At 41.7% G+C, this 12,162-nt stretch overlaps 1 protein-coding gene across 10 annotated transcripts in view; it reads left to right on the forward strand.

Annotated features, from left to right (window-relative positions):
- KIF1B (kinesin family member 1B) overlaps positions 1-12,162 on the forward strand; it is an 80,525-nt gene that overhangs the window by 33,495 nt on the left and 34,868 nt on the right. For 8 of the 10 annotated variants that reach the window (XM_088066384.1, XM_005530462.3, XM_014259177.2 and 5 more), the window contains 4 exons: positions 1,251-1,357; positions 1,813-1,896; positions 2,072-2,252; positions 2,627-2,699. In XM_088066384.1, coding sequence (XP_087922510.1) covers positions 1,251-1,357; positions 1,813-1,896; positions 2,072-2,252; positions 2,627-2,699 — 445 coding nt within the window. Of the gene's footprint in view, positions 1-1,250; positions 1,358-1,812; positions 1,897-2,071; positions 2,253-2,626; positions 2,700-6,787; positions 11,610-12,162 lie in introns of those variants that run through there. The other 2 variants (XM_014259179.2, XM_005530464.3) reach the window with 1 other exon arrangement.

Consider the following 12,162-nt stretch of genomic DNA (forward strand, 5'->3'; position numbering starts at 1 on the left):
AAGTGCAGAAATGCAATTTCTTTGAAGTTGACTTGGTATTTTAAAAGTAACGTATGCAGTCACTGAGCTTTAAGAAATGGTTGTTACACCTGGGCAGTAAAAGAAAGCATGACATCCTCTCTTAAGTTTGTAGTAAAACTTACTGGAAGTGTATGAGAGATTTTGATGGGTGCAGGATTGAAAACCATAGCAACTGGAATATGGCTGAATGTTAGCTTTAATATTTAAATAAATTGTTATGCATGTTTTAATGGACATTTAATTTGGATTCTTCATTCATTTAATGGATTCATTAAATTAATGAATTAATGGAATCTTCATTCAAGATATGAGATAAAATTTAATTGCCAGGCTTCGAATTAAAAATGGATTGTATTCCAAAACTTGTCAAAGCAGCAGGAAGGAGAGAGGTGATTTTATTGTTTTGGAGCACCAGTGTTTGGTTTGTATATTTCTGAGGAACAAATGAAGGTGAGTACACTGACAGGGGCTGGCATATGGTACTGCTCTAATGGACATTAAACCCACTGAAAGGAGTATCAAAGTGTAGAGAATTCAGCAGAGAATGATGACTAGAATTGCTTAGGACTTAAGAAGTTTTGAGCCTAGCTCATTGACATCAGAAATGTGTAAATTAATAAGTAGAGCAAGTTTATAAACATTAGGATTGGAAATTAAGTTGTCTGTACCTAGAATTGCTCAAACACTTGTGTTTGAAATGAGCATACATCTTCGTGCTCCAGGGATACAGCCAACCTCTCTGTCTGCATGCTGGATGAAACTGCTTGTGGCATCAAATCATTCAGCAAGAGCCTCCTGAGCCATTTGTGCTCCTTTGCTCAAGTGCAGAAAGCGATTGTTGGGAGGGATGATCCCTGTCTGCCAGCTGAGACACACCTCTGGAAATTCTTGTTGGGTTTTCCCCCCCCACCCTTCATCCCTTTCTAAAAGGAGAAGGGTTTCACAAGTGGGAAGAAATTTCATTAAACTCAGGTTTAAGATTTCAGTTCTCAAGGTGACATGTTTTAAGGGAGAGAAAACTTTTCTTTTGCAAAGCTGTTATCCTCCAGTTCATGGCAGAGCAGGCAGGTTCTCTGCAGTGCAGAATTAAGCACTGGTCCAAACCTTTAAATTCAAAGGGTAGTCTTAATAGTTCAGACCTTTTTCTGGCTGTTTCTGGGCTGTATTGTCCAGTGCAGAGTTGCAGAAAGTGTCTGATTTGCTCTTGAAAAGTCTTGTGTTGGCCGCAGGGTTGGGCAGGCTGACGCCGAGCGCAGGCAGGACATTGTGCTGAGCGGGGCTCACATCAAGGAGGAGCACTGCGTCTTCCGCAGCGAGAGGAACAACAACGGGGAAGGTAAAAGTCTGCTGCTCCTAACAAGGCATTGCTGAATCTTTCCTTTTCTATCACTGTGGTAGCTGGCCAGGGAATCCTGTGATTTTGAAGTTTTCTGACCTCAAGAGAAGGATCAGTTATGACTTGTTGTTTTCTTGATTCTTAGGGAAAGAAAATAAAATCTGTTTAAGTGATAATAGCTTTAGATTGCAGGCTGCAGCCAGTGTAACAGTTAAATTCTGACCCTGGTTAACTATAAACGTGAAAAAAAAGTGGTTTCCAGCTGCAGTCGGTAGAGAAGTCAGTACTGTTGATTTTCTCTTGGGCCTATATTTTTAAGCAGCATGACATCAAGGGGTGATTGACTTCTTTGGTGTTAGTATGAACATAGGCAGCGAATGAGAGGCCTCTGGGACTTTCTGTTCCTCTACAGGACTCTAGATCTAAAGTCTCACTTATCAATGTTTTCTTTGTAGTTATTGTTACTTTGGAGCCTTGTGAACGATCAGAAACCTACGTGAATGGCAAGAGGGTTGTGCAGCCTGTTCAGTTGCGCTCAGGTAAGAAATGTTACAATAGATTTCTTTGTAGACTCTCTGTATGTTACATTGACATCATATACAGGGAATGCTATAGGTGCTGGTTAGGGACAGTGCTGCCTTTCCAGAGTGTAGCTTTTAAACAGAAGTTGGTGCCATTCCTCTGTCAGCTGCAGTTTTCTGTTCCTATTTCTAGGAAATCGTATCATCATGGGTAAAAATCATGTCTTCAGATTCAACCACCCAGAGCAAGCACGAGCAGAAAGAGAGAAAACACCATCAGCTGAGACTCCCTCAGAGCCAGTTGATTGGACATTTGCTCAGAGGGAGCTTCTGGAGAAGCAGGGCATTGACATGAAGCAAGAGATGGAGAAAAGGTAATAACTCAAAATTTCAACCTGAAACAAGGAAGAATCAGCAGTAGTTACTGGGTTCTGCCACACAGCATCTCTGCTGCCCCTTGGGGAAATTCAGAAAGCTTCCTCCTTATTTTACTCTAGTGTTTCAGTGCTCCAGCTCCTTTAAAAATCACAGGTAAGCACCAGCCACTAACGCTGCAGACCTTTGGGTAAGGTCTGAAATGCAGCTGGCAGGGTTTCACTTCTGTAGTATTGAAGAGCCAGAGAACAGTTCCTTTTAAGGACAATGACTTTTACTCTGGTAACTGTAGTTCAGGGGACTGTGCATGTAGAGTAGCACCAACATAAAACTGATGACCTCTGACTACTTCTGTTCTTCTGTTCATCCTCAGATTACAAGAAATGGAGATCTTATATAAGAAAGAGAAGGAGGAAGCTGATCTCTTATTGGAGCAGCAAAGACTGGTATGTGTCTTTACTCCTGATTAACTATGCCTTTGGCAAACAGTAATTCCTGTCCTTGCTTATCTGAAAGTTTAGGAAACCTGCTTGGGTTGTCTGCACAATGCAGTTCTCCCTTTGCTTTCAAATTCTTTGTGTCTACAGTGAATTATTAGCAGTGTGAATGAGCTCCTTCAGATTAATTTAGAGACTGTGATTTGACAGTAAAGAAGCTTTAATAAATTCTTGTTGGGATAGCTTGGATTTCTTGCAAGTTAACCTGAAAGAAGGGCATTTTTTGTGCTCTGTGAAGTTCTTTTCAGTAGTCTAAACAGCTACTCCTTGGGATGTTTGCCTTCATTTTTGTTTGATCACCAGAACATACTAATTTTGTGCTGCCAAAGAGATTCCTAGAACATAGATATACTAGGTTTATTTTTTGAATGATGTCTGAAAACGTTGCTGCATTGTGCATGTTTTAACCCGTCTCCCTCCCCTGCATGGAGTTCCTTGTGAGGGTCTTGGTGGTACACAAGCCAGTGGTGGGGTTCTGAGTAGGGAGCAGTGCGTTAACTCATTCAGAGTGCTGGGAATTCCACCACTCCACATACTTCTCAAATAGGAAGTCTGATAAATTAATTCTGATAAGGAAGACTTCAATCTTCTCACAACTAATACCTCTGAAGTGCATAACAAATAGAAATTGATGCAGCCTTCAAGCACCCTGTGAGTTTGAAAAACAAGGCCAAACCCAGAAATGAAATCTAGATTTCCCTGAGAAACCCAAGAAGTAAGATTCTACTTTAGCTGGTTGTCCTTAGGCAGAACACAAATGTAGTTGTGCCAGAATCCTGATAAAAATTTCAAACTCATAATTCATGTTTGTAGTATGAGATGGAGACCACTGAAAACTGTGGGTTAAATGCATGTTGGACTTTGCACTGTAAAGCTCTTTCCCTTCTCCCCAAGCCAGAATGGAGCAAAGCACTGTGGCTTCCATAGGCAGAAGCTACATACATTTTTTATTGAAATTCCTATTAAACACTTGGAGACTTGTGCATCTCTAATTATTTTATTACAAGGGGCTAATTTCTTGGATGGAGAGGAGTGGCTGCAGACTTTGACCAAAGCAACCCTTGGTTGAGAAAAAAAGTTTAAATCTGACTAATGTAATGTTTCATCTCTATAATTTTATACTTAAAATTTGGGTACCAAAAAATAGTACAGTAAAAATGTGAAAATAAAAATAGTTTGAGTATGGAGTAAGTTTTGGCAATATGTCAAATGGGATGCAAGTAATGGAATTCCCTTCCCTAAATTTTAGCTGACAGGCACAAGTTAAGTTATTGTATGAATTAAAGATATGGAATTGGCTGTCGGGGAAGCTGCTTCCAACAAGGCTGCATTTATAAAGTATTGTGAAGGGAACTTATTTCCCTAAATAAGATTAAAATATTTTAGAGAGTGGATTGGTTAATATTGTAATAAAGATGCTGGTTTCTTCAAGTTTTTTTGTTCTTGCTGGTTTCAGTTAGTGGACAAAGGTGGAATGCTACCCTACATGGCTCAGCAGCTCCTGAAGGATTGCTGTCCTAGTTGTAAGGGATCATATCAAATGAGATCCTTGGTCAGGGGGCAGTGTCCTGCTTATCACGGCACTCAAAAAGAGTATTTCAGGTGACAGCAGAGCTTGCTGACACAGCTCAGGATTTCTGTATTGCTGTGTGCAGAGCTGGGGATGGACAGGATTAGTGCATCCATGCAGCTGTAGCTGAAATTTAATGAGTGGGGAATCTGGGAATGCATTTCAGCTTGTGTACCCAAAAAATATTTATTTACATTGCTGCCATATCCAGCTGCAGTGCCAGGTTCTCTAACTTACTGCTGTGGAAGACTGATACTGAGATAATAATATTCTTCTTGATCTAAATTGGAGTATAATCTCAAATGTTAGAAGCTAGCTAATCCTGTTTACCAGATTGTTTTGGTTTTATGCTGAAATTCCAACCAGTCTGGGTGTTTATTTGTTAGATGTGCTGTACAAAAATATAAACAATAGCTCTTGTCCCCCAGAATTGCCAACTAAAATATCTTTGTTTTGCTAGTATTACTAGGGAATAGAAGTAGTTGTTCTCCATTTTACAAATTGAATGTGAAAATGTGTGTAATAGAGCTAAAATGGTCAAAATGCCTTTGCAGTGGCCAGTTGATACTGGAATGTGGATTATAGCTGCACTAATTGGTCTGGGTAACCTCTGAGTGCACACAGGGCAATGACTCAGTGTCTCTTCATCAGCTTTTGATACAAAGACATGATTTACCCATAAGTAGTTCTGTGGTAGTTTTATATCTATCAGAGTCCTGTGGAACTTGTGACTTAATGTTGGAGTACTTGATGTTTGGCCTTCCTGGTCATATCCCTGGCTGGCCCAATTGCACTGGGGCTTCCTCCAGGGAACCTTTGATTTCCACTGCTGTGTACAGATTGGTGTAGATGCTGTTTCCTTAGGCCACAGATTTTGTCAGCTGTAAACTCACAAAGAGTTTCTAAAGCAGTGTTTTGCTTATATTTTGACCTAAACTAGAAGTCGATTCTTTAACACTGTTCTTAAAACTACATTAAGTCACAAGAAGCTCAGTAATGTGAATCTTTACCATAGGGCAAAACAGTGTTTCCTTTACCCCCTTTCATAATTGCCCCCCAAATTATGTCGTATTCCCCATTCTCCATTGTCATCTAGGTGAATCTAAACTCTAGGAGCCTCTGGTGCTGGCTCAATGACCTGGGTTTCCTTTGGTTTTAGAGTAAGTGGCTGTTACTGTTCCTGGTTTCTCATGTGTTCTAAATCTCCATGTGGAAAACAGGGATGTTAGTTAGAGGTGCATTAGTCACTGACAGCTGTGTTGAAGGTGTTTGGATCACAGTAATACTAGGACTTCATGCTTGTTAAAGAGATGTCTTAATGAGCCTTTAAAGAAAAGTGGGCTGATTTTAATTCCTGGTTGCAGTAAGCAATGATGGATATCCTTAACTTGTGGTGGCAGTTTATCTGAACAGACATTCCTAGCAGATGGAAACCCGAAGCACTGCTCATTAAAAATCATTTAGTAAAAGGTGGAAAATTTGTAATGAAGAAGCCAAACGCATGATGCTTAGCAAGTGTGTGAAAGCTTCAGGCTCTAGGGTTTGAGAAGAAGACGAATCAAGGATATCAAATATAGAATTTGTATTAAAAAATTAAAACCAGAAGGTCATTACTCTGCATTCTGCTGAAACTCATTCTTCGGACAGACAAGACTGATAATGTTTTTTTTTCTTTAAACTAAGCAACAAGGTGCCAAATGGAAAAAAAAAATCAAAGAAACCACAACCCACCTCTGAAACTCTGATTCTGGATATCCTTCTAGCTTGTAGCAAGTCCTGGAGTACGAACCACTCTCTTCGTCTGTTATAGTGGCACTTACAGTCCTTTTAACATTGAACCTTTCAGCTGCTTCTGTTTCATTTTTTCCTATCGTCTAACACTTCTCTGGCTGCTATTGTAGTGAAATGGATTCTAAACTTGAGCATCCCTGCAACCACGTGCAGCGTTACTAACCAGTGTTAACCCGACTTACTCTGGCTGCTCATGACATCTGTGATGGTTTTGTGCTCACCTTTCTGGGGAGGATTTGCTGAAAGAAGCAACAGCAGTCACCAAGGCAAATGTGTGTGGTGGGGAATTGCATGTCTTTGTAGCATGTGTGAAGTGCAGCTTACACTTGGTTTTAAGATTTAAAACCAGGAACTTGGTTTTATTTGGTCTGTTTTAAGGTGTTTGGAAGGGTTTGGGAGGGAAGAGTTCAGATTATCAGCTATTTTGAGATAACAAGATTTAAATGTAATGCTAATCTTTATTTAGTGAAGAGCTCCAATTTTGACAGCCCATGACTCTTGAAGATACATTTTAATGCTGTAACATTCAGTCTTCAGGGACCTCCTTATCACTTGTTCTATTTTTATTTTTGATTTAGTTTTCTTTGCCTGCTACTTCTTGTTTAGCTTTTCCATTTTCTTACAATTTTAATTTTGGTTATTTTGGGGCCACTTCTTGATTTTTGTTTTTCCAAAGGATGCAGACTCTGATAGTGGGGATGATTCGGACAAGAGATCGTGTGAGGAGAGTTGGAGACTGATCACTTCCCTGAGAGAGAAGCTGCCCCCCAGCAAGCTCCAAACCATTGTAAAAAAGTGTGGCCTCCCCAGCAGTGGGAAGAAACGAGAACCTATTAAAATGTACCAGATACCCCAACGCCGACGCCTTAGCAAAGACTCCAAATGGGTCACCATCTCAGACCTAAAGATTCAGGCTGTGAAGGAGATATGCTATGAGGTAGCACTCAATGACTTCAGGCACAGTAGGCAGGAGATTGAGGCTCTGGCCATTGTTAAAATGAAAGAGCTTTGTGCCATGTATGGGAAAAAAGACCCAAACGAGCGCGAGTCGTGGCGAGCTGTCGCTCGGGATGTCTGGGATACAGTAGGAGTCGGAGATGAAAAGATTGAAGATGTAATGGGCAATGGTAAAGGAATAACTGATGTGGATGACCTAAAGGTGCACATAGACAAATTGGAAGATATTTTGCAAGAAGTGAAGAAGCAGAACAACATGAAGGATGAAGAGATCAAAGTTCTCAGAAATAAAATGCTAAAAATGGAGAAGGTTTTACCCCTGATAGGGTCTCCAGACAAAGCTCAGTCAACAGTAGCTAACGCTAAGTCTCCAAACTCTGCGGGTGCAGTGGATGTGGACAAGAAGCCGGCAGATGAGGCAAAGAGGAGCGAGAGCGATGATCTTGCTAAAGAGGAGCGTGTGTCTCAGTTAATGGCAGGTGATCCGGCTTTCAGACGTGGCCGTTTGCGTTGGATGAGGCAAGAACAGATCCGATTTAAAAATCTGCAGCAGCAGGAAATAGCAAAACAGCTTCGTCGACAGAATATGCCTCACCGGTTTATTCCACCTGAAAATCGCAAACCCCGCTTCCCTTTCAAAAGCAATCCCAAACACAGGAACTCGTGGAGTCCGGGCACCCACATCATTATCACCGAGGATGAAGTTATTGAGGTTAGAATTCCGAAAGAAGACGATAAGAACAAAGATGAAGGCAAAGAGAAAGAGGGCAAAGCTCCTTCTAAAGATCCGCAGCAGCTGTGGAATCTTTCCGGCCCGCAGAGGAGTGCAGATAACATCCAGGTGAAGCGGCAGCATGTGCAGCAGCAGCAGCAGCCGCGCTGGAGGAGCAACTCCCTCAGCAGCGGCTCGCACAAGGGACCGCGGCGCCCGGCCTCGGGCTCCTCCGGGGCGCTGCCGGAGCCGGAGCCGCAGGGCTTCCAGCGGCAGCGGCAGCAGCAGCGGCCCTGCACGGCCACGAGCCAGGCGGAGCGGCCGGGCCAGCACAGCCCCTTCGTGACACCCCCGCGCATGAGGCGCCAGTTGTCAGCCCCCAACCTGAAGGCGGGCAGAGAGACCGCGGTGTGAGCCGGGCCCGGGCAGCCGCGGTGCGAGCCCGGCCCGGGCAGCCTCGGACAGCCTCCCCCGGGGCTCGGCCGGGGCCAGGCGGAGCCCGAGAGCCCCGGTACAAACACAAGGTACCGGCCCTGCGGCCCGGGCGCTCGGCCTGGGACTTCCCTTGCCGTTTTAACAGCATCCGTTGGAAGAATATTCTGAAAAATTGTAAGAACTTTTTTCATAGTCTAGAAGACTTGGAGGGAGGGAGGCAGAGAACTTCCCGCTAGCTCATTTACCAAGTTTTTTTTGTGTGTGTGTGTGTCTTGAAGTATTTTTCTAATGCTGAAAATATTGTCTGGAATTTACCAAGTGCTACCTTCCTCCTGTGTTTTATGTAGACAATCAAAAGAGGAATTTAGTTTCTAGCATTGAATGTTTCTTGTGACTTTTTTCTTAGCAATAGGGAAACTGACCATCTGTTTATAAATGGATCTGGTTCTTCAGAACAGTATTTTCCACTCTTAACTCAATTTTTAATGGTAATAATAATCTATAAACCAAAAGTTGTTGGCTGACGAGATATGTGTCGCTTTTTTATAAAGAAATTAAGAAGAGCTGTTGGGTCACACCATGAGTAGATGTCTCTTCTCCTTCTGCTTGAGTTCATAATTATTGGTATGAAATTGCTGTGACAGTTAAACCATCCTGAATGGAATTTTATGTCAGAATATATATATAATGCTGAAGCAATTATTTGGAAATAGCTTTTTCTAATTCCCATTGTATCTCTAAATATAATAGGTTTTAATTATTATACTGAGATTGTGGAAAGGAACTAGGATTTTTCACCACTCTGGTGCACTCAAAAAGCTAATTCTTTTATGTTTTCTGCTTTCTCAGACATAAGTCTGGGAGATGTTCTTGAAATAGTTATTCTTAGGAAGATTTATAAATCACTACTTTATATTGGCCGAATTCTCCTGTGAGATGGGAGAATTGAACTGTTTCATCTTAATGCGATACCTCATGTTAGTGCCTCTGGTCTTGGATTTAACTTGAATTCAAGACTTGTTTAATAAAGGAGAAGGCTGCTTTGACAAGAAAATAAGGTTAATTTTCCTTCTCCCACACTAAAAATGCGAGTTAAAATCTTTCACATCTATTTTGCTCTGAAGGGGTTTGTACTTGCAGGTGATTTGCCGTGATGCAAAGGCTTGCAATTCCTGCTTCAGATTGTTTCAAGCAAATGGCTGAAAAACCAGTGATTAAGGAATAGGCTTTGAGGTTTTGTCTCAATTGGAGAGTCTCAACCTTAGTGATACGGTATTTTTTTCTGAGTTTCCGAAAGTGCAAGACAAAGTTGCTCTTACTTTGAAAACCCATGGCCTTAACTGTAAGCCAGCAGAAATATTTGAGGACTTCTTGCGCTCTTAAATTTAACTTGAATAAATTTTCAAAAACAAAATTGGCCACTCTACCACATTTGGTAAGGTAGGTCCACTTTGCAGTGTATTTGTGCTGTTTTGCACAAGTATCCTGAATTTACTTGAGGTTGCTTATTTTTTTATAAAATATAAGCCCTACTTGTGTGTGGCTCAGTAGAGCTGTAGGTGAGTGGAAAGTGCCTTAAGCTTATTTTCCATATATTTTTTTGTCCTATCCTATTTTTCCCCTGCCTCAGCTGGGCATGTTGTAGGTGCTGTTGCAACACATGTGCCATTTACATATCAATTAATCAAGTGTCAGCTCTTAACTCTCAGCACATGTATCACTGATGTGATAGTGGCCTCTGCTGCAGGAGATTCAAAGTCAGTCCTCCAGCTCCTAGAAGAACAAACCGATCTGATCGCTTGGGAGTTTTGCTTTATGGCAGGTTTAATTCTGTGTGCAGACCCGGCTTTGTAACTTGCATTTGTCTCGTGCTTTGGCTTACTTGAACAAAGGAAGTAAAGCATCATTTCCAAAAATGTCTTGATTCTTAAAGAAAAGAAGGCTTGTAGATGAATAATACTTTCTTCGAGCTTGAGGCCAAATTGCAGAATTAGTTTTGGGCTGCAGGTGATGTTTTGCTGTTGTCTTTATTTTAGAATCATGTTTTAGTAGTGCATTGCACTTGAGTTTTGTGCATGTCAAGCATAATGAGTTCTTACATATCCTCAGAAAGGCTTGGACTCTGTTAAAAGTGCATGCTTGGGAAAACCCTCTCAATTCCATAGGAATATGTGAGCCAGACAGAGTTAGCCTGCGTGGGATAGGTCGTGGGAGGAGACCAAAGTAATTCCATGTCCTGTCCTGTGTTCTGGGGGATTGTGCTGCCTGTATGAAATCACCATGTGATTGAGCATGGAGTAACTCTGAGGTCCATGGAACTATGTGTACTGACATGAGCCTAAAACTCCTGCTACTTGATGCCTTAATGCTAAAAACTAAAATGTTTGTGCCAGCTTACTTCAGCTTCAGACTCAGAAAAGAACTCTGTAAATGCCTGTGTGGTGCTGGTGAGCAGTAGGTTGCCATCACTCTGTCCTACCCCACTGTTTTAGTGCAGCACTAGAAGAACAACCCTGGCTGTTCCGCTGTATGATTTGACAGAACAGAAAAAGGACAGTCAGTGCCAGAATGGAGTCCAGTCTGCTTCAAGGAAGCAGCTTTTTTCCTGGTTTTTAGGAGGATATTTAAGAATTTGATATGAATTGCAGTGCAGCGCTTCATCTGATACAGGAAGCAGCGTGAGAACTGTGGGTCTCCTTGCACTATTCAGAAATACACACAACTCTCACTCCAAATCCTGTGTTAATGAAGTTAATGAACAGTGAGACAGCTGCTTCCATTGATGGCTGTGTGAAAAGGCTTTCAGGGTAATGGAAATGTGGCATCCATGGTGGAAGTGCTCTTTTACTAAGTTCACTTGCCTTTGCCAAGTGCTGCTGTGCTGTGCTTTGACAGCTGGCTTGGATCCACCTGCGCCTTCGGGATGGCTTCTCAAGGTTCTGTTCATTGGGACACTGGATTTAGGGGGGTGGGGTTAAATGCACATCACTAATGCTCCTCACTCAGATTGACTCCAACATCCTTCCTCAAGCAATCTGAATTTAGGGATCTGTCTAATTAGAGGATGCCATTTTAATCAGTACATTCAGCATAGTTTCAATACCTCCCTCTCTGTATCCTTTATAGGTTGAATTTTTTTTTTTATATGTTGAAATTTTTCTTGGATATTTCCCATTAAATCTCTTCAGGAACTGCCACATGAGAAATCTATGCTGTGTAACTATTTGTACTGTAAAGAAAGCAGTGAGCTGCCTTTGAATTAAATGGGATTTTCAGATCTGTCTATTGTTTTGGATTGTCTGAAGAGCAAGTATCTGCCTTGTGAAAAGCAGAACTGGTTTGTATTGTAACAAGTGCTCTTTCAATAAACGATGAAATACTCTTGTAAGTGTCAGGCTTGTCTCAGTGAAATGGAAATGAAACTTGACTGCAGGCTTGTCCTGCTTTTATTTTTTATCTTGGGGTTGGGCTTGTTCCAGCAGAGTTAAAAAAGGTTTTTTTAATTGTTCCTCAGTCTGATTCTTGTAAGTTCATCCAGCCTGGTGTTTCTGCTGCTATGTGGAAAGCAGCAAAGCAGACTTGTGTCCATCTCAGACAGCTTATTTAAATTCAATATAAAAGAAAATAAGAGCTTTTTGTAGTACAAGGAGCTATAAACCATTCCTGTCTTCAGTAGGGTTCCATTGTACCATCCTGTGTGCTGGTTATCTAAATTCTGGAAGAAAACAGAGAGCTGGCTGTTCTCCATTTATTTGCTCATTGAAGACAAAATAAATGGACTTTTCTGTGCACCTCAAATGCAGGGGAGAGTCACATGGGCAGTACCTTGGCAGACATCACGTTTCACTTGTTGTGGTGCAGTGTTCTGCTCTAACTGGTCCAGTCTGGTCTTTAAAAGCTTTGTCTGGTCTGAGTGTATGAGGTGTGGCTTTGTTGGTGGGTTGGGG

The sequence above is a fragment of the Pseudopodoces humilis genome, chromosome 24 (genome assembly GCF_049639895.1).
Source record: "Pseudopodoces humilis isolate 2021_Gansu_Grassland_sample_001 chromosome 24, ASM4963989v1, whole genome shotgun sequence".
Classification (NCBI taxonomy): domain Eukaryota; kingdom Metazoa; phylum Chordata; class Aves; order Passeriformes; family Paridae; genus Pseudopodoces; species Pseudopodoces humilis.